The following is a 21,114-nucleotide window of genomic DNA, read 5'->3' on the forward strand; positions in this document are numbered from 1 at the left end:
TGTTTTTATTAGCCAACTGATTCAGCATTAAATTAGGCAAATCTGAAACCCATAAATAGCCCTCACCGCCAGTATCTACCAGCATCGGAGGCGGAGACTGTCAGAGAGCATCCAACGATGGCAACTCCCATTGCCCCGAAGCATTGTAATAGAGTCAAAAAAAAAATGTACAAAAAAGGGAGAAAAAGGCAGATGAACGTGGAAATGTGGCAACAAAAAAATTGTCATAATAAAATCCCCAAGCTTATCAGTAAGCGCAGCAGCAGTCAGGGTATTAACAAAAACAAAAAGCCGGGGGAGACCCGAACAGGCAAAATAAAAATTATATACCGCAGAAGGATTTAGGACCAAAACAGGGAGAGGACAAGAGTGAGAGCTGCAGCTTTGCTCATCCGGTGTGTCAACAATTCCCAAGCTTCAACGCTTTGATGTTGCCCGTGGAGCTGGAATCCTGACTAAGGCCGAGCCACTGAGCCAGACACTGGTGTCATCCACTCTGGCGCTGATGGCATCATTAACGCATATTCCGGACTGCCTTTCGGGCACAACCAGACACTGAGCCGAGGCGAGGCGAGGTGACGCGACGGGTCCGGGGATTGGTCCCGTTTCCGGCTTTTGAAGTTCGAGCGGCAGGCTTTTAATTTTCTTTGTCTTCTCGCTGGCGTTTGGGGCCAAAGGGCGCAAATTAATCGAAGGCTTAATTAGCACACACTCACCCACAGCAGCCAAGGACTCCCGACTCGTTGAGCGGCGCCAGCGTGGCGTATGATTAATAAACAGCTCCCTGGCGGATGAATCCCCCAGTCGTATCCCTCCACGCGATTTATGCTGTGTGCACCAATTACGGGCATCGATGAAGGTGAAGGTTGTCAATACGGTGAGGCGGTGAGTTGCCATTTGGAAATGCCTAGCAGGTGGCAAGAATCCAGCGGAGGCTCCTCCATCTCCTGGCCAGCGCCTTTTATGAGTACTGCGGCAGCGTAGTTGGCTGGCACTTAATGTGCTTTGCCTACTAATTAGGTTGTTTGGCGGCTGCCGTCACATTTCAAGTGCTGGAACAGGTGACAAAAAAGGTGACGCTAAGACCAGGAGCAGCTGCGAAGCTCGGTGCAGAGCCTTTGCGAAATAATAACAACAACAGTGGGTCCCAACTGCACTTGAAGCTAACACTTTTGAGCTGCAGCCAAGGAAATGGGTAAATGTTTTCATTAGGCTAAAGGGGTTAATGAATGCTCTACATTTAGGTAATAATAATTCATTAGTCTTGTAGTTAATATATATGTATATTTAAGAACCTATAATCCGAATTACGGATAAGTTTGCATTAGTCAAGAATTTCTATTGAATGAGCTGACCTCTTGAAGCAACTGTTTAATTCATGATTACATTTTATAGTCGGCTTATCAATTAGCTGAACCTTCAGCAAGGCGCACACATTAATTGCAAAATAATACTATTTAAGTGTGCTAATAGGATTATCAATCAACGAAGTAATTCGGCCAAGCAACTCAACAATCAAGGTGCTCCAAAATGTGTTTACCAAATTGATAAGGCAATAGCTTCGATTAGGTTACGCAGGTGGTAACCAAACTTAACAAATTTCATAAGCTTTTTGCTTAAATTTAAATAACAGTCTTTGAAAAGATTTGGTAGCATTTTTAGTTATTAATTTAAAGGAAAAGTAGGTGCTGCTGTCTGATATACCCCAACCGAAGCTCATCTGGAAACTTGGCTTTTTAATTTGAAAGGCAGATGACTTTCCGTGAAAGTGCAGCAGTAACTTGTTAGAAGTGCGTTTTGCAAAAACAACTACAACAATATAAGCAGCAAAGAAGAGGAGACTCAAAGTGAGAAATGTTTTAATTACTCATCTCAAGGCGAATCCGCAGACCTGCTTTCCAGCGCTCCTTCCTCCCTCACGATTGAAGCTGGAAAATGGGGTTCCAAAAAGGAAATTTTAATATTTAATTAACAAAGTTTTAAAAGTACAAAAAATAGATTTCCAATTAAGGAAAAATTCAGATTTACTACAAAATACTGTATACTTTTACTTCATCTTTTCAGGTATGTATATATACTGATTGACAGCTATAATGTCTCTGCTACTTTATATTAATATACAAGTAATCCTCACAAAATCTACCTGTGAATAAATTTATATATATTTTCTTAACGTGCCGAGTCCGAGATTAGCTAAAACAGAAGCAACAAAGGTCTTTTGACAATTGTTTGTTGGAACACTCGAATGCCTCCTTTCTGGCCTCCCCGGGTTGCCGCCGTTGTGTGCTAAATAGTTCCCCCAGGGCCGAATCCACTCGAGTCGTGCTAATGAGAACACCCCAGTGACAAGGAGACTCCGGCAAGGACGAGCGCTGCGCCGAGTGCAGGCGGCAAAAGGATGCTTCTAATGCAGGGAGAGAGCGCTGCATTATGCAAATACTCGCAAAAGGCGAAACAATTTTTGCACTGCAGTGGCGGAGTGGAGTGGACCTGAGTCTGTCCTGGCAGGGCAGAAGATAAGGAGGTGTGCAGGTCCTTAGCCAGGAGCCGGCGGCAATGCAGCGTGTTCCATTTGCACACATTTCGACAGGCCAATTAATTATGCTAAATTCGTTTAGAGAAATGCAAAGCATTGCACAAAGACAAGATGAAGCCCAGAGTTCATTGTTAAACAAAAGAGCTTTATTATTATTTATTTTAATTTCTAATATTTAATAAGGAGATAAGACAATTCACCGTAACTTATAAGTAGTTTAATCATAAAAAGTATAACAATTTTCCAGGTAAGCTTCACAATCTATAGATAAACATTAAAGCTCGTTGAAAAAAACTTAATAATTAAATACCAAGGGAAAAATCGACGATATTTCGCCATTTCATATAGGTAAATATTTAATAATGCTGCTCGTGTGCTTTAGTTCAAAGGCTAAATAAATAAAACCTACCTATGAAATATCATAAACCCATTAATCTTTACCGTTTACCACTCGAAACACTTGGCAATTCATCCCTGAAAATATTACAAGGGTCCAGACCAGCAACTTGGCGCCCGGAACCACCTTTTGACCAGCGCATTGGATGACTTTTAAGTGGGTCTAAGGCTCAGATCTCCGTGCAGGCGAGAGGCTGGGTCTCTGGCCTGACATTTGCGCTGGCCATGCGCAATTAATTACAAAAGTGTTTGCGGACAAATGGCGTCCAGCAACATGGCATTTGGTACACGTGGTCGCTGGGTGTTTATCCTGTGAACCCCAACTGGACATGGCCCTGGGAAACGATGCTGTGGAGGGCATTTCTTTTCGCCGGCCCACCAGCTCACCAGCTCGACAGCTCGCCAGCGTTTATGCGGCTCAAGTGGTACGGAGACCGAGAGAAGCGGCAGCTCTTTGCTTTGAGGTTATTTGCTTTTAATGACTCGCAAACTACACCCACACCCACGTCCACCGTGCACGCATACGGGCAGCAGTGGCCGTGCCACATGGCGTATGCGTCATGTGTATGTTGCCTAAGTGTTTTCAGATATCGCGCATCAGTAGCCAACGACAGCATGTGCCCTGTGTCCCATGGTTTGTTGACTTTTAGACGCTGTTTGTTTGTCAGCACAATTTTGTTTTCCTTTTTTTTTTTTTTGCCCATATATTCCTTTTGCTTTTTTTTCTGTACTTTTTGGCTTTTCATCTTGGCATCGACGCAGACAAGCAGCAGGCCCCATAAATGAGCTTTGAAGTTTGCATACGCGAGTGCAGGCACTGCACTGGCTGGAAGGGATAATGCGGCGCAATTATAGACAGGGCCGGGAAGCCCTACCCCCACCCCGGTTATATCCTTGAAAATAAATTGTTTTGTTAATTATTTATGGTTGGTTTAATGAGTGTGTGCCGTACTCCTCCGCTGCTTACTGTACTCTGCCGGTCTGGCGGCCTGGCAGTCCCTCCGACATTCACGAGTTTGTTATACTTTTGCATTTTGCAATTATTTTAATGAGTTTTGCATTTAAGCGATTTTATGCAATCATCGTCATTCGCGATAGTGTTGGATGCCAAAGGGATATATGTGTGCATAAATACAGAGTATACAATATAATTGCCGCTTTTGCTTCATTAAAAAATAAATCTTTTTACGGCCTGCAGACTCATTAAAAGTTGAACAATTTGTATGGCGATATGATGAATAAATATCTCATTGAATTTAAGAGAAGCTTTTTTATGTGTTTTATATTTAATTAAAAAATTAATTTATCTACATTTTTGAATAACTAAAGGTGTTTTACGATTTTCTTTCTGAAAAAAGATATTATTTCTTCGATTTTAGGAGCAAAATATTGACCTCAACGATAAATACAATGAAAATCCGTCAATCCACCTTCACTTTAGGCTAGCTCAGAATATATTTCAACTAACATTCTTTTAAAAGCTTCATAAAAAATGCAAAACAATTTATTTTAAATAAAATTTATTTTAAATAAAGTGTTTCCCCACATCCCAAACCCTATTTTACCTGTTTATTTAAACGATTAGAAACCCCCAGTGGCTAAGATTGCCTCTTACCAAGAGGCGGCATTTATGATAACAATTCAAAACACTTCCACATGTGGTCCTAATATTCAAAACACTTTCCTCAAGGTAATCAGTCACTCATGGTAGTCGTAAAGGGCTTTATAAACATTCAAAAATAGACCTTTGAGTTCCCTACCCCAGTATTGGCTACCCTGTTTGGGGTCTGCTTAGAAATTATTGGTAAAGTGCGCCAACTAACTGTATGTCTTGGTACAAATCCATAAATCCATATAAGACGTACTCGTCAATGGGAACTCATTTTACTAATCGCTCGCCTGCGATTAGAACCAATTAAGATACACCCATTAAGATATGCAATGAAAACTGCGATCGCCAATACACTGAACTTGAACTTCGTAGTGCGAGTATCAGTGTTTCCCTGGGCTTTTGGCTATCGTTTAGCCGTTTTATGGGTTCCTCAAGAGTCCTAAGCCCGAGCACAAGCCTCTTGACCGCCCAAACTGATTGCTTATCAACCCGAACCCTCCTATAAAAGCCCCAGAAATTCACTAGGAAAGTCAGTTCTGTGCTCGGTTCGAAACTGTCTTCGCGTTTAGTTCGAAAAGCAATTGGAAAGTTGTCGCCATGAAATACCTGTGCGGCATTGTGCTCTTTGTCGCCCTTTTGGCCCTCAGTATAAGGCCATCAGAGGAGGCCTGTGGATACGAGGTGAGGAGTGCAAAATAAAAAAGGATAATACCTTCTGAATGTTGATACAAAAAAAAAATAGAAAATGTGATGATGTTCTTTATAATAAATTTGCTGCCAAAAATAATCCATTCAAAATTGTTAAATAAATCTTTTAAATTAATTCTCAGGCATGTCCCAAAACCAAGTCGAACATGATCAACATTCACATGGTTCCCCACTCCCACGACGACGTCGGTTGGCTGAAGACCGTCGACCAGTATTTCTATGGCCACAAGAGCAACATCCAGCACGCCGGAGTCCAGTACATCATCGATACTGTGGTCTCTGAACTCATCAAGGATCCCTCCCGTCGCTTCATCCAGGTGGAGACTTCCTTCTTCGCCAAGTGGTGGGCTGAGCAGTCGGAGACTGTGAAGCAGGTTGTCAAGAAACTGGTGAACGAGGGTCGCCTCGAGTTCACCGGTGGTGCCTGGAGCATGAACGATGAGGCTGCCGTCAACTACCAGAGTGTAATTGATCAGTTCACCCTGGGCTTGAAGTTCTTGGACGACACCTTTGGCTCCTGCGCCCGCCCCCGCATCGGCTGGCAGATCGACCCCTTCGGTCATTCCCGTGAGCAGGCCTCGATCTTCGCTCAGATGGGATATGACGGAGAGTTCTTCGCCCGCATGGATCACCGCGACAAGAACAACCGCATCGACAACTTGGGCATGGAGATGATCTGGGATGCCAGTGACTCGCTGAGCAACGATGAGATCTTTACTGGCTTGCTGTACCGTCACTACTCGGCTCCCCCCGGCTACTGCTTCGATGTCCACTGCGGAGACGATCCGATCATCGATACCAAGAGCTACGACAACAATGTCAAGTCCCGCGTGGACGATTTCCTCAGCTACGTCACGGAGGTGGCCAAGCACTACCGATCCAACCATATCATGATTCCCATGGGTGACGATTTCCAGTACGAAGACGCTCAGGTTAATTTCAAGAACATGGACAAGCTGATCAAGTAAGTAGTAAAGGCAGGAAATCTTTGCTCCTAATACTTATTCTGTGAATGCCGCCAGGTACGTCAACGAGCGTCAAGCCGAGGGTTCCACCTTCAACCTGTTCTACTCCACCCCCGCCTGCTACCTGAACTCTGTGCACGAGGGTCTCCAGACCTGGCCCAACAAGACCGAAGACTTCTTCCCCTACGGCAGTGACGACAACAGCTACTGGACTGGCTACTTCACTTCTCGCCCCACCCAGAAGCGTTTCGAGCGCGATGGCAACCATATCCTGCAGGTGGCCAAGCAACTCAGTGTCTTCGCCGAGCTCACTAGCAAGCAGCAGAAGGACGATCTGGAGTACCTCCGAGAGATCATGGGTGTGATGCAGCACCACGATGCCATCACCGGAACCGAGAAGCAGGCTGTGTCCAATGACTATGATCGCCTCTTGTACGACGGCATTCTGGGCGGCACCAACACTGCCCGCGATGCCCTCCGTAAACTGACCAATCTTCCAGACGGAGAATTTGAGAGCTGCCTTCAGGGGAACATCAGCGAATGCGCCTTCACCAAGGACGGAGCCGACAATGTGGTTGTGACCCTATACAACCCATTGGCCCACACTTCCACGCAGTATGTGCGGGTGCCTGTGAAGGACGAGAAATACGAAGTGACCGATGAGAAGGGCCGCGTGGTGCCCTCCGAAGTGGTCCCGGTCTTCTGGCAGATTCTGGCTCTGGAGTTCCGCAACAACGACACTCAGCATGAGTTGGTCTTTAAGGCTTCCGTCAACAAGATCGCCAGCTATTACATCAAGAAGGTCGATAGTGGTGAGAGCATGACAGTCGCTCAGCCCACTCATACCAAGAAGTCTGCCAAGGTCGAACAATCGGCCGCCGAGGTTCCCAAGCGTTTCAAGAAGGTTCATTCTTTGAAGAACGCTACCGAAACCTTTGACGACGAGGGAGAGACTGTGGTGCAGACCTCGGTAAGTTAACTAGATCCCTTTTTTTTATTTATAACACTAACCTTTAATTTCTTTGATTAGCAAATAAAACTGGTTATTGACAACAAGACAGGTCTCCTGAAGACCGTCGAAATGAACGGAATCTCCGAGAACATCGACCAGAGTTACGGTGTCTACAGGACTTATGACTCTGGCGCATATGTCTTCCGCCAGTACCACCAGGCCGACTTCATTGTCCAGGATGAGGGTGTAGAGTTCTCTGTTTACGATGGAACTTTGGTCAAGGAAATCTACCAGACCTTTAGCGAGTACGTTTGCCAGACTATCCGCATCTACGAGGGCGACAACAAGGTGGAGTTCGAGTGGCAGGTTGGCCCCATCGAAAGGGAGGAGGAGTTCGGCAGGGAAGTTGTCATCATCTTCAACAGCACTGTCGCCTCCAATGGCGTGTCGTACACCGACTCCAACGGCCGTGAGATGATCAAGCGAGTCAAGGATCAGCGCGAGGACTTCACCCCCGGTCTCGATAGGCAGCCGACGGCCGCCAACTACTATCCCATTACTTCCCGCATGGCCATACAGGACAGCAACAAGCGCATCGCCCTGCTGAACGATCGCGCCCAGGGAGGAGCCAGCATGCAGGATGGCCAGATGGAGCTGATGTTGCACCGTCGCCTTGTCCGCGATGATGGCTACGGAGTGGGTGAGGCCCTGAACGAGGAGAAGTACGGCCAGCCTATGATTGCCCGTGGCAAGGTCTACCTGATCCTCAGCCCCGCCGATGAGTCCACGGCCAGCGAACGTTATGCCGAGAAGGAGATCCATCTGCCCTTCTGGAAGTTCTTCAGCAAGAACTCCGGAAGCACCAACTCGGTGCCCAAGGCGGTGCCCAGCTTCGATGACTTCCCCCAGTCGGTGCATCTGCTCACCCTGGAGCCCTTCAATGATGACGAGGTCCTGCTGCGTGTGGAGAACTTCCTGGATCACACTGAAGGCAAGGTGGTTAGCTTCAACATCCGCCCGATCTTCGACTACTTAAACGGACAGGAGATCCGCGAAACCACTCTGGACGGCAACCTGCCCCTGAGCGACATGAAGCGCTTCAAGTTCCTCCATGACAACGGTGGCCGCAGGCCTGACGCCGTCGAGTACTACACCGCCGCCCACAAGCCCCTGGCCGCTGAGAAGTCACAGGAAGCCTCCGAGTTCAGCGTCACCCTGCACCCAATGCAGATCCGCACCTTCATCATCAAGACGGAGTAAAACAAAATTCTCACCGAGAAATTCAGTATTTAAAGCAATGTAAAATATTTAAATGAATAAAATCAATGACAAAAATCTAAATAACTACATATTATTTAATATAGCTTGTGGGGTAGTTTCTTGAGATGAGATTATGCTTTAATTCCAGTAAAAGGACTTCTCTGTATAACTTGATCTGATAAAAATAATTACATATAATATGATATGATCGTAATTTAAAAGGACGTTTTGTCCGCCTGCGGTCCGCAAAACTTCAGTTTTTAATATTTTTTACGAAGTTTTTGTCTGCTAGGTATGGGCTGGGCACCCCTGCTATAGTAGATACTCGATAACCAAATAAAGGTTTAATGAAGAAAATTGTAATTGAAAAATGTATTAGCCAGCTCATTGACAGTATGGTCGCACAATGAGAATTTTATTTGTATATCATTTCGCTGGTTTTTGAACTAAAAAAATTTTAGAAAATTAGGAAAATAATATGATTTGTGGTGGCAAGGTTATTGCGCTGTAAAATTAATTAAAATTTTTTTTTTTTTGTAATAATTATAAAAATTTTAAGCATTATGGTTAAAAACATAAATTAAAAAGATTCTGCATTTATTTATGCAACAATACATCAACGAGGAATTCAGAAATTCATAGTAATACGCCGCAAATGGCGGCGGTTTTTTTTTTTTGTTTACTTTTACGGACGGTGTGGCCGTAGTCGTGTTACCAAAATAATCCAAGCAAAATTAGGTCCTAATGAAGTAACTAATTAATGAAAACTGCAACTTTGTAAACACGGCAAAAATTTTGGTGTCAATTTTTTTATAAAATAACTACCTGCCAGAATGATCTTGTGGTGGTGTGGAATAAACATCAATAGACCACTGAGTAAACAGTTTTTTTCCTTTTGTAAATAAGATATGATTTCATACAAAAAAGCCATTTACTTTTCATTCCGGCCAGAAAAAGGTGCCCGTTTTTCAAATCGAAAAAATCTTTCGTTTTGGATTAGCGGAGCACCATTTTTCGTTTTCAAAAACGAAAACAAAAAAATTTTGCTGTATGTTTTGACTAAGTAATTAACAACAATATTCTATCCAAGCAAATCTTTGCGAAGACAGACTCTCTCTTTTGGCAGTGATATAAAAATAGCCCCGTGATAAAAAACTATCGTTAAATCGATACGTCGATATTACAATCAAAGTTCCCTGGTTAGGGGCTTTCCCCCTAGATTTAGGGGTTTTTTGATGTCCTAGGGGGAATTTTAGGGGGGAAGAATTTTTAGGGTGAAGGTTTGGGGGCTTTATTAAACTTGTATTAATACTATGTTTTGAAAAAACATTGTAGAATTTATGATCTACCCAATAATTTCAACAACTTTTGAAACTTTTTGTAAACAAAAAGGTTTCCATGCCGAGTTTTCAGAAAATGTTATCGATGCATATATATGTTCATTCCTTATATTTATGAAATTAACTGATTTTTTAAATTTGGGGTGAAAACTGGATTTTTTAGGGGGAAATTTCAACTTCTTGGGATTTTTTAGGGGGAGAGCCAAATTTTCATCTGGCAACACTGATTACAACTCTATTTCCGCCGAAAAGCCCAATGGCGGCCGTGCATAAGTTTTAAAGTGCCAAAAATAAATTGAAATGAATCCTTGAGAGGAGCTTCATCAGAAGCTGCAACGGGCTGCGCATGCTCAGCAACGATGACTCCTCTCTGGTGCCGCTGCTCCTCTTTCCATATTGTGAGTACTTGAAGCCACCTCACCTCTGCAAGAGTCAATATATTTATGCACGTATTTATCGCCCGGATATTGCAGTATCATCTTGCTGCGACGCCTGTTTACGTGGAACTTTCAGCGCAAGCTGAACAAAAATGGCGATAAGCTGGCAAAGCTTAAGGAGAAGAAGCGCGTCCTAATGGAGCAGGTCATGGACAAGGAGACCTATAAGGTAAGACAATCTTTAGTGATGAATATGAATATTTAATTTCCATTCCGTCTATCGGAACAAAAATAACATTAGTAGCACCAGCCTGAACCGCAGCGTCATCAGCTCGCATTCACAGGCTTTATCGTGCGCGACAGAAACGATTTGCAAGGAGTGTTTTGCCCACAATGGTGCGTTATGATCGGTATAGAAGAATTTATTGAGATGAGTTCGAGAGGAAGCATGAGAACCGATTAGACTTTCGCTTTTGTTTTGTTTTTTTTTGGCTGTCGAATGCTGGCCGAGCAGATGTTTACCATGCAGACAATGCCAATTGGAAAGAATTATTTGCAATTCTTGAAATCAACGACATTCAGGGTTAATGACAGATTTTATACTTATATACAAAAATAAATTCTATTTGTTACAGGTTTAGAATTATGTTAATTGTGTATATGATATCTAATTGTTATTTTTTTAAAATATTTTTTATAGGAATGCTGCCCAAGGAGGAGTACGAGTACGCTTCATTCCGGTGTGCCTTTTGCAGTGCACTGAACCAGGCAAGGAAGGAGCGACCTGTGGCACCTCGCCTCTCGCTGGAGGCCCCGACACCGACTAAGCGCAACGAAAGCTCCGAGAGTGAATCATATGATGACGAGTCAGGTAGCTATTTTATTTTTTGGGGGGAAATCCACTTAAAGTTAAAGTCTCCCGTGATTAATGTAGGTGTAGATGTGTTAAGAATAGTGCTCCCTAAATCGGTCTTGGTAAATGTTTGTGAGGGTGATATGTATATGGAAAAAATATTAATTTTTTGTTTTGTATCTATTCCATTAAATTTAAATCTTTACTTAATATTTTAATGGTTTTCTTTCTCAAGTTCTAAGAATACCTTTACTAACAATATCGTATACCATTTCAGAGAAACAGGCACCAGTTCGAAGAGTCCTGCTGCAGGAAGTGCCATCCCGCATGCTGGATCATCTCACCAAAAAGGATTTGCGCCATTCAGGAGATGGTCTCCCACAAACCTCACGGACCACATTGGCATTTGGTAAGATTTGAAATGTTTATTTCAATCTTTTGATTTACATTGTGTATAAATAGATTTTCGACTTAGGAATCAATATAGAAACTTCTGCCTTGTGTATCTAAGCTTTTTATAGTACGGTCAATTTATTGAGATTTATTGATAATGATATCAATTTTTAGTACTTTATTGAGATTTATTGATAATGATATCAATTTTGCATAATTTATTGGGATTTTATTAATAGAAGAATCAATTTTGCATAATTTATTGGGATTTTATTAATAGAAGAATCAATTTTGCATAATTTATTGAGATTTATTGATAATGATATCAATTTTTAGTACTTTATTGAGATTTATTGATAATGTAATCAATTTTGCATACTTTATTGAGATTTATTGATAATGATATCAATTTTTAGTACTTTATTGAGATTTATTGATAATGTAATCAATTTTGCATAATTTATTGAGATTTATTGATAATGATATCAATTTTTAGTACTTTATTGAGATTTATTGATAATGTAATCAATTTTGCATAATTTATTGAGATTTATTGATAATGATATCAATTTTTAGTACTTTATTGAGATTTATTGATAATGTAATCAATTTTGCATAATTTATTGAGATTTATTGATAATGTAATCAATTTTGCATACTTTATTGAGATTTATTGATAATGATATCAATTTTTAGTACTTTATTGAGATTTATTGATAATGTAATCAATTTTGCATAATTTATTGAGATTTATTGATAATGATATCAATTTTTAGTACTTTATTGAGATTTATTGATAATGTAATCAATTTTGCATACTTTATTGAGATTTATTGATAATGATATCAATTTTTAGTACTTTATTGAGATTTATTGATAATGTAATCAATTTTGCATAATTTATTGAGATTTATTGATAATGATATCAATTTTTAGTACTTTATTGAGATTTATTGATAATGTAATCAATTTTGCATAATTTATTGAGATTTATTGATAATGATATCAATTTTTAGTACTTTATTGAGATTTATTGATAATGTAATCAATTTTGCATACTTTATTGAGATTTATTGATAATGATATCAATTTTTAGTACTTTATTGAGATTTATTGATAATGTAATCAATTTTGCATAATTTATTGAGATTTATTGATAATGATATCAATTTTTAGTACTTTATTGAGATTTATTGATAATGTAATCAATTTTGCATACTTTATTGAGATTTATTGATAATGATATCAATTTTTAGTACTTTATTGAGATTTATTGATAATGTAATCAATTTTGCATAATTTATTGAGATTTATTGATAATGATATCAATTTTTAGTACTTTATTGAGATTTATTGATAATGTAATCAATTTTGCATACTTTATTGAGATTTATTGATAATGATATCAATTTTTAGTACTTTATTGAGATTTATTGATAATGATATCAATTTTGCATAATTTATTGGGATTTTATTAATAGAAGAATCAATTTTGCATAATTTATTGGGATTTTATTAATAGAAGAATCAATTTTGCATAATTTATTGAGATTTATTGATAATGTATAATGTATATACTTATACTTATACCTATACTTTTGCTTATACTTATACCATAATACTCCTGTTAATTAACTTACCCTCTCATCCAATCCTAGCAGCATGGTAAAATTACATTCTTGTATACCTTAATACCATTACTTTTGCTTCACTAACAACTTTAATCTTAATCCGCTTATTATGCATGCCAGTAGTATTTTCCTCGCATCATTTTCTATTTACTAATTGCTTTGAGTTTCTGTTCGTGTTAAGGATTCCAAGGAACAACTTCGCCTCTTTGTCCTTTGAGGCGCAAGACGATAAAAAAAGTTGCTGAAGAAACTACCACATGAGCGCATCACCCTCAAGCAGGTCCTAAGCCATCCATTAATTCTGAAGAGAAGCTATTGATTATAGTGCGAATCGCGGTTATACGACGACTCCGAGAACGATTGTGGAATCCTAACATTTACCAGCAGTAAGTATTCTTGGAGAAAATTCAGTTCAACATTGATTGCAATACCAAAATTTAGATGACTCGAGAAACTCTCAACAGAGAGCCGGTGCAGAAGGCTCACCTGCGCCAGTACGAACTCGGATTAGAGTTCCGAGTGAGAGCTTACCACTTTAAGCATGGCGATATGAAGCTCAAGGTTGATATAAACATAAAAAAGACAAACATTTTTAAAATTTTAATTATTTTAATTACTTTCCTGCAGTACGTGCCCAAGATCAGCTCGCTATATCTGCAGAGCAACGAGGAGAGTGTGGAGAGCGATCGCCAGCAGAGGGCACCGGCCCTGGAGTATCGGGTATATATATATATATATATATATAGCCTATTCAACCCCGAAATCAAATAAGGTAAGCAGGCATTAATTTCTCCAACTACATATGTTTTCTAATGACTCATTATTAATTTTTTTTTCTTTTATCAGCGTCTTGTTCTTTGATAAGTATTTAAAGCACATTAAACTTCTGACCATGGGCACATTACTCAGACCGCGAAAAAAGTCAAGTGCTTCCAGAAGTGATTAATAAACAGCAGCTACCGTTCGTTTAATGGAGTTTCATTTTAAACAATTTTAATACTAATAATTTGGGAAGTGTTCTTACGAAAACCATTTAAATTTATTTAAAATCTGGCATTCCGCACCGAACTCCACATGGCCCTCTGTACGGGAATCCGCAGATCGGTGCGTGACATTTTTGCTTCCTTCTGCAAACCACATCGTTTGAGGGATAACCGTTTTTCATATCCATTCTGATTGTACATTTCCTACGCTTTGGCTTGGGCTTGGGCTCAGGCTCGGGCTCCGGCTCGGATTCTTCCTCACTCACTGGGCTCAAAACCCGCAATTCGGAAATATGGGTCTCGTAAACCGCATCTTGGTGCATAGATTTCCTACCGGGCTTCTGCGTATGTTTCTCTCTTCTATTGGTTACTTTTACGTGAATGGTGCTCTTGTCTGGGAAGGCGGAGGCCCTTTGTAAGCGTACCAATTTTTCATCAGAGTCCTCTATCGTATTGGAGGAATCCGTTTTGTCCATTCGCTCTTCAGAGTCCAGCATTATATATTTAGAGGCTTTCGTTTTTTCGGTTTGTATTTCAGAGTCATAATTTGGGGTATTCCTAGAGAAAAAAGTAAATACGATGCGATTATACTTTGCGTTACTTACAAAAACCTTACTTTGAAATGGGCCTTTTGGGCGTTTTTGTTTTCTTCGGTGACAACACATCATCGATGTTAGGCGAGCGGACCTTGAATGAACATCTTCGCCGTTTGAGGGGTGGACTTGGGGCGTCGAAAGATTTTGGCTTGGATTCCTTTACCTTGTTGGGATCTTCAAGGAAAATGGGGATCTCGCTGTTTCTCTCGTAGTCGTGATTATCTGTCTCGTTGGTGCGGCAGATGCATTGTTCATTGAATTCCGATGGCGCGGCAGAGCCCGATGAGGGGAGGTTGGGTATGTAGGATGGGTAGGACGCTGGGTGGTTAGGAACTTCTACCGAGTCGGGATTGACTTCCTGTTTATATTGCCTCTGAACGCTTTGAGGATCATCAGAATTTGACGAGTCGATGTGACTCTGTACTTCATTCTGGGTGACCTTACTGCCAATGCCAATGCAGTTGCTTCATCCCAAGTTGGTAAATAACCCATTACCGAATCGAAATTGGAACATATCAACTTTTTGGGTACAACACATTAAAGCCCAAGCATTCAGCGCAGAGATATAATTATTCCCAAAGGTATATTTCGGGTTTAGGAAAATATGCAAATTGTTTATTCGAAGTTGAACATTTATAAACTTATTTATTATAATGTGTTGTTCTTTATATATATTTTTTTTATATAAAATGTAATATCGAGAATAACTAGGCATCTTTTGTATAATTAAGATCACTTATTTTCATGTTAAAAATGGACTCTGCACTTATATCCTTAGCCTTTTGCTAAAAAACTATTAGTTCGCAAACTACCAAAGTGTGATCGACCAGTTCACAGTCGGTTTGAAGTGAGTGAAGTGTCGTCTAGAATCCCATTAGTATGTAGTTCCTAAACTATCGCCCTTAGGTTCCTAAATGACAACTTCGGCGTCTGTGGTCGTCCCCGCGTCGGCTGGCAAATCGATGCATTCGGTCATTCCCGAGAGCAGGCCTCGATGTTTGCCCAAATGGGCTTCGATGGCCAATTCTTTGCCCGCATGGACCAGAATGACAAAAACAAGCGAGTGGACAACCTGGGACTTGAAATGATCTGGGATGCCAGTGAGACTCTGAAGGAAATGGAGTTCTTCACGGGAATGCTCTACAACCATTACTCGGCGCCTCCTGGCTTCTGCTTTGACTCGCTCTGCCAAGATGATCCCATTATTGATGGAAAAAGCTACGACAATAATGTCAACTCTAGGATCAATGATTTCATCAACTACGCCACCAACCTGGCCAAGTATTATCGCTCGAGCCACATAATGGTGCCCATGGGCGATGACTTTCAGTACGAAAATGCATACATGAACTACAAGAACATGGACAAACTTATCAAGTTAGTAAAGAATGCAGTCGATTTGATTATAATCTTTAAAAATATACCTCCCCACTAGGTATGTCAACGAACGCCAAGCAACCGGCTCCAAGTTTAATATCTTCTACTCGACGGCTGGTTGTTATTTGAATTCCCTACACAAGAATCTTCAGAGCTGGCCAAACAAGACCCAGGACTTCCTACCCCATTCCCACGAGGCAAAGAGCTTTTGGACCGGCTTCTTTACCTCCCGTCCTACCCAGAAAAGATTCGAGCGCGACGGCAACCACATGCTCCAAGTGGCCAAACAGCTGAGTGTCCTGGCTGATCTATCCAGTGAGCAGCAGACCAACGACTTGGAATATCTGCGTCAGATCATGGGAGTGATGCAGCATCATGATGCCATTACTGGAACCGAGAAGCAAGAAGTCTCCAATGACTACGATCGACTACTGTACGATGCCATCTTGGGAGGAGCTAACACAGCCCGCGATGCCCTCCGGGTTCTCACCAACCAGCCGAATGGAGAGTTTGAAAGCTGTCTGAGGCTGAACATCAGCGAGTGTGCCTTCACCAAGGACAGCGCTGATAATGTAGTTGTCACCCTTTACAACCCATTGGCCCATACTTCCACGCAATATGTGCGCGTTCCAGTGAAAAATGAAAACTACGAGGTGACAAATGAGAAGGGGCAAGTTGTGGCTTCTGAGGTGGTTCCAGTCCCCTGGCAGGTTCTGGCCCTGGAGCACCGTAGTAACGACACTCAGCATGAGCTGGTCTTCAAAGCTTCCGTCAACAAGATTGGCAGCTTCTACATAAAAAAGGTTGAAAAGCAGCTGGGTCAATCAATGGATGTCCCCAACCGCTTCAAAAAGATTCACTCGTTGAAGAGCGATGCTGGGACCCATGATGATGGGGAGACGGTTGTGCAGACTTCGGTAAGGCCCAAGTCAACTATTTAAAATAACTCTTCTTCCATCTATATAATATCTCCAATCAGCTTATCAAACTGGTGATCGATAACAACTCAGGACGTTTGAAGACCGTTGAGATGAACGGGGTTTCCGAAAGAATTGACCAGACCTTTGGAATGTATAAGACTGCCCGGTCTTGCCATTACATTTTTCGCCAAGATGCCGACTTGGAACTCCTGGAAGATGTTGTCGAGTTTTCCGTTTATGATGGAGCCTTAGTCAAGGAAATCCACCAGAACTTTAATGAGTTTGTGTCCCAGGTAATTCGAATCTATGAAGACGTGAACCGCGTAGAGTTCGAGTGGTTGGTGGGTCCCATCCCCATAGATGATGAACTGGGCAAGGAGATAGTCACCGTCTTCAAGAGTGGAATCTCCAACGATGGAGTCTTCTACACCGACTCAAATGGCCGTGAAATGATCAGGCGCGAGAAAGACAAGCGCGAGGACTTTAGCCCCGATCTGAGTGAACAGCCAGTGAGCGGAAACATTTATCCGGTGACCTCCCGGTTCGCTATGCAAGACAGTAGCCGGCGATTGGTCCTCCTCAACGATCGCTCTCAGGGTGGAACCAGCTTGGAGAACGGACGTGTAGAGATGATGCTGCATCGTCGTCATATTTTTGCCGATGGCTCTGGTGCAGCCGAAGCCATTAACGAACAGCAGTTCGGAAAGGGTCTCATTGCCAGGGGAAAACTTTTCCTTTCCGTCAGCGCTGTCGAGGAAGGAGCCACTGCCGCCGAGCGTGTGGCCGAGAAGGAGATTCACCTGCCTTTCTGGAAATTCTTTAGCAAGGCCAGCGAAGTCTTCGAGGAAGTGTCCAAGTCGCTGCCCGATTTTAACGACTTACCGGAATCGGTTCACCTGCTCACCCTGGAACCCTACTCCGCGGATGAGATTCTGCTGCGAGTGGAGAACTTCCTAGATCAGACGGAGGTCAGTACGGTTAGCTTCAACATTCGTCAGATCTTCGATAGTCTGGGCGGTTTGGAAATCAGGGAAACCACTTTGGACGGCAACCTTCCCCTGAGCGATATGAAGCGACTAAAGTTCCCCCACGATGGTGCTGGACTCATTTCCTCAACTCCGGAGTACTTCACGAGTCTGCACAAGCCTTTGGCGGCTAACAAATCCCAGGAAGCAGCCGAGTTCAGCGTGACCTTGAATCCCATGCAGATTCGAACTTTTATCATCAAGAAGGAATTAGTTTAATTCAAAACTGGCCAAAGGGAAAGAAAAGCTAAAGAGAGAAAGGAGCCTTGTGTTTTTTTATTATTTTGTTTTACAAATTTCACTATGAAATCATTTATGGGGTAACAATTTCAATACTTCGACGAACCGCAAAAATAATTACTAGTTGGAAATGTCGATTCGAGATTATCAGTATCAGCCGCTCCGCAGGCTTTTCATATTTAGCGATTACAATGCAGATACATTTACTGCAGTGGCTTCGGCTTCCACCCTCATAGACAGCAACAACACCTCAAATCCCCTGGCCTGAGTCGACATAAGTCCTTCGGTTATTTGGTGAACCCGTGGCTTCCACTTCCCCCGTCGTTTTGCATTTTGTTGTGAGCTTTCGGCGCAGCAAGGCTTTGCCATGCGGATATCTGTCTATATATATATACCTACTATATATGTACAAGTAGGAATGATATCTGTGTGCTCTAATGCTGCTAATGTCTGGCACTCGAAAAAAGATTTGCGCCCAATACCCCATATCCGAGCCCCTGCCCACTAAATACTTTTGTGCCAACACCACACTCGCCACTCGCGTTGCAGGAGGAGGACTGTCCTGGGCTCTGGGCTGGGTCCTGGGCTTTTATTATTAAGTTCGCCACGGGAGACTTTAATCTTCGGTTCAGTCTCCTGGTTGGGACAGCCGGCTCGCACCGCTCTACTTCATTTCACTTCACTGCGATGCAAAACAATGAACTCCTGAAATTCATGCCATATGTGTGTGTGAGCCCTGCGTCCTGTGTCCTAAGTCCTGAGTCCTCAGTCCTCAGTCCTTAGTCCCTGTGTCCTGGGAGATGGGAAAAATTATTTAATATTACCCGTCTTAGCCGATGAGGCGAGGCAAGTTGAGGCGTTGTTTGGTCTTAATCCTGGACGAGCATTAGACATGGAATTTAATTTAGTTCCAGCTGCAGCCGGGAAAGGCACATGGAGAAAAGTGTTGAACTTATTCTGAAAATCAGAAAAATTATAAAAAAAATGTTTCCATAAAATAACATGTAAACCTAGGCTCTCCCTTTTTTTCTATTAGCAAATTGTGAACACCTTATTATCCCATAATTTTCTCTCTGTGCAGGACAGTCTAGCCTGGCATATGTGTGCCAAGTGCCCCATGCTGGCTGTCAAACAGCGCTTTGCCGACTTTCGGTCGAGTTGGCGCTTTTAATTCAAATGAAACCCATACTAGAAAACGCTGCCTGTTTACTCACTGAGCCGGGCATATAATCCAACTTTGATTAAGTAATTTCGACGTCGGGTAGCGTAATAAGTTGGGTGTTCAAATCCAAGACTCAGTCGTTTATTCCCGTGTGTGTGTGTGGGTGTGTGGGGGCGTGTTACATTCAAACAAAACAAAAGGACTCAAACGGAAAAAGAAACAAGAAAGGAAGCTAACTTCGGCACGCCGAAGTTTGTATACCCTTGCAGATTGGTTTTCATATTTATATTATAAATTATAATGCCGAAAACAGACACTAAACGGAGTTTCATAACATTTTACCTATACTTAATATGTTTACAGTTTGACAGTTACAGTTATACATTCCCAGCTTTACATTTTCTCTACATCTACGGATCACTTATATGGCAGCTATATTATATAGTTCTCCGATTTTCATAATATTGTTACCAAAATTCTGAAATAATACTAAAAGCTCATGTCTCAAAGTAGATGAAAATACGTTGAAAAACAACGAAGTTATAATTTTTTCTATCGCTTTCCCTATCGTTCCTATGGCAGCTATAAGATATAGTCGTCCGATTTTCATTAAATTTATACCAAAATTTTGAAATAATACCAGAAGCTCATGTCTCAAAGTAGATGAAAATACGTTGAAAAAGAACGAAGTTATAATTTTTTCTATTACCTTCCCTATCGTTCCTATGGCAGCTATAAGATATAGTGGTCCGATTTTCATAAAATTTTTACCAAAATTCAAAAGTAATATATAATGGCCATGTCTTAAAAATTGTGCAAAAATGTTAAAAAACATCCAAGTTATAATTTTTTTTCTAAAAATTTATCGAACATTTGTATGACAGCTATATGATATAGTCGTCCGATCCGGCCCGTTCCGACATATATAGCAGTGAGAGTATATAGAAGACTATATGTAAAGTTTCATTCAGATAGCTTTAAAACTGAGGGACTAGTTTGCGTAGAAACGGACAGACGGACAGACGGACAGACGGACGGACAGACGGACAGACGGACGGACAGACGGACATGGCTAGATCGACTCGGCTGGTGATGCTGATCAATAATATATATACTTTATAGGGTCGGAAACGTCTCCTTCACTGCGTTGCAAACTTCTGACTGAAATTATAATACCCTGCAAGGGTATAAAAAGGGAAAAGAATTTGGTAGAGCACCATAATGATTAACACAATGCTTCCTATCACATTGCAGTATATTCCTGCTGAGTTTGCTTGTTTGTTTTGAGATTTTCGGGCCGTTATGTGCAATTACCATAATAACGATATAATCACTCAATCGTGCAGAGTTCACGCACTTTAATTGACAATTGACATTCGATTGTTTAATGGGTAAACAAGTTGAAAAAATAATTGATCACTTGGAGGTTTTGACAAAGATATAGACCCTACACAATATTTAAATAGCGTTCAGTTAATTATTTTGAAATATTTAAAAATAAAGCATGCTCTAACTTCTGTCAAAGTTCAATCGAAATTTTAACCAGAATAGGAATTGGTCTAAAAAACAAGGGCCAGAATTCGAAATATGAAAAACAATGAAAAAACCGACAAAACAATGGGGAAAATGGCAAACTAAGCGGCTAAACAAATACCGTCATCGGGCATAAATCCTCTCACTAAAGCGTTCACTCGACAACTCAATAATACGAGCACAACGGCGCAAAAAGAACGATCCGATGTGTGCTTTTTGGCACTTCAAATACAGGAAACTGCAGCCGGCTTGTGG

General features: G+C 41.5%; 4 protein-coding genes across 4 annotated transcripts; 3 read left to right on the forward strand and 1 right to left on the reverse strand.

The window, feature by feature from the left end:
* The first annotated feature begins 5,093 nt into the window (after positions 1 to 5,093).
* LManVI (Lysosomal alpha-mannosidase VI) lies at positions 5,094 to 8,498 on the forward strand. Its single transcript, XM_017168442.3, has 4 exons — positions 5,094 to 5,225; positions 5,375 to 6,216; positions 6,275 to 7,187; positions 7,248 to 8,498. The coding sequence occupies exons 1-4, from the start codon at positions 5,142 to 5,144 to the stop codon at positions 8,427 to 8,429; spliced, it is 3,021 nt and encodes a 1,006-aa protein (XP_017023931.1). The 5' UTR covers positions 5,094 to 5,141; the 3' UTR covers positions 8,430 to 8,498.
* A 1,617-nt stretch (positions 8,499 to 10,115) lies between these two features.
* Positions 10,116 to 13,984, forward strand: LOC121502378 (endoplasmic reticulum junction formation protein lunapark-like). Its single transcript, XM_041775782.2, has 9 exons — positions 10,116 to 10,171; positions 10,243 to 10,375; positions 10,491 to 10,542; positions 10,847 to 11,017; positions 11,277 to 11,408; positions 13,205 to 13,409; positions 13,465 to 13,584; positions 13,651 to 13,795; positions 13,870 to 13,984. Exons 1-6 carry the CDS (start codon positions 10,116 to 10,118, stop codon positions 13,282 to 13,284), a joined length of 624 nt encoding a protein of 207 aa, XP_041631716.2. The 3' UTR covers positions 13,285 to 13,409; positions 13,465 to 13,584; positions 13,651 to 13,795; positions 13,870 to 13,984.
* A 63-nt stretch (positions 13,985 to 14,047) lies between these two features.
* On the reverse strand, positions 14,048 to 15,140 carry LOC138928234 (titin-like). Its single transcript, XM_070284842.1, has 3 exons — positions 15,115 to 15,140; positions 14,623 to 15,066; positions 14,048 to 14,564 (listed from the first exon to the last, which is right to left on the reverse strand). Exons 1-3 carry the CDS (start codon positions 15,138 to 15,140, stop codon positions 14,063 to 14,065), a joined length of 972 nt encoding a protein of 323 aa, XP_070140943.1. The 3' UTR covers positions 14,048 to 14,062.
* Positions 15,141 to 15,206: 66 nt separating this feature from the next.
* On the forward strand, positions 15,207 to 18,466 carry LOC108075726 (lysosomal alpha-mannosidase-like). Its single transcript, XM_070284845.1, has 5 exons — positions 15,207 to 15,215; positions 15,403 to 15,449; positions 15,509 to 15,979; positions 16,038 to 16,896; positions 16,959 to 18,466. Exons 1-5 carry the CDS (start codon positions 15,207 to 15,209, stop codon positions 18,141 to 18,143), a joined length of 2,571 nt encoding a protein of 856 aa, XP_070140946.1. The 3' UTR covers positions 18,144 to 18,466.
* Positions 18,467 to 21,114: the final 2,648 nt, after the last annotated feature.

The sequence above is a fragment of the Drosophila kikkawai genome, chromosome 2L, assembly GCF_030179895.1.
Source record: "Drosophila kikkawai strain 14028-0561.14 chromosome 2L, DkikHiC1v2, whole genome shotgun sequence".
In the NCBI taxonomy this organism is placed as follows: Eukaryota; Metazoa; Arthropoda; class Insecta; order Diptera; family Drosophilidae; genus Drosophila; species Drosophila kikkawai.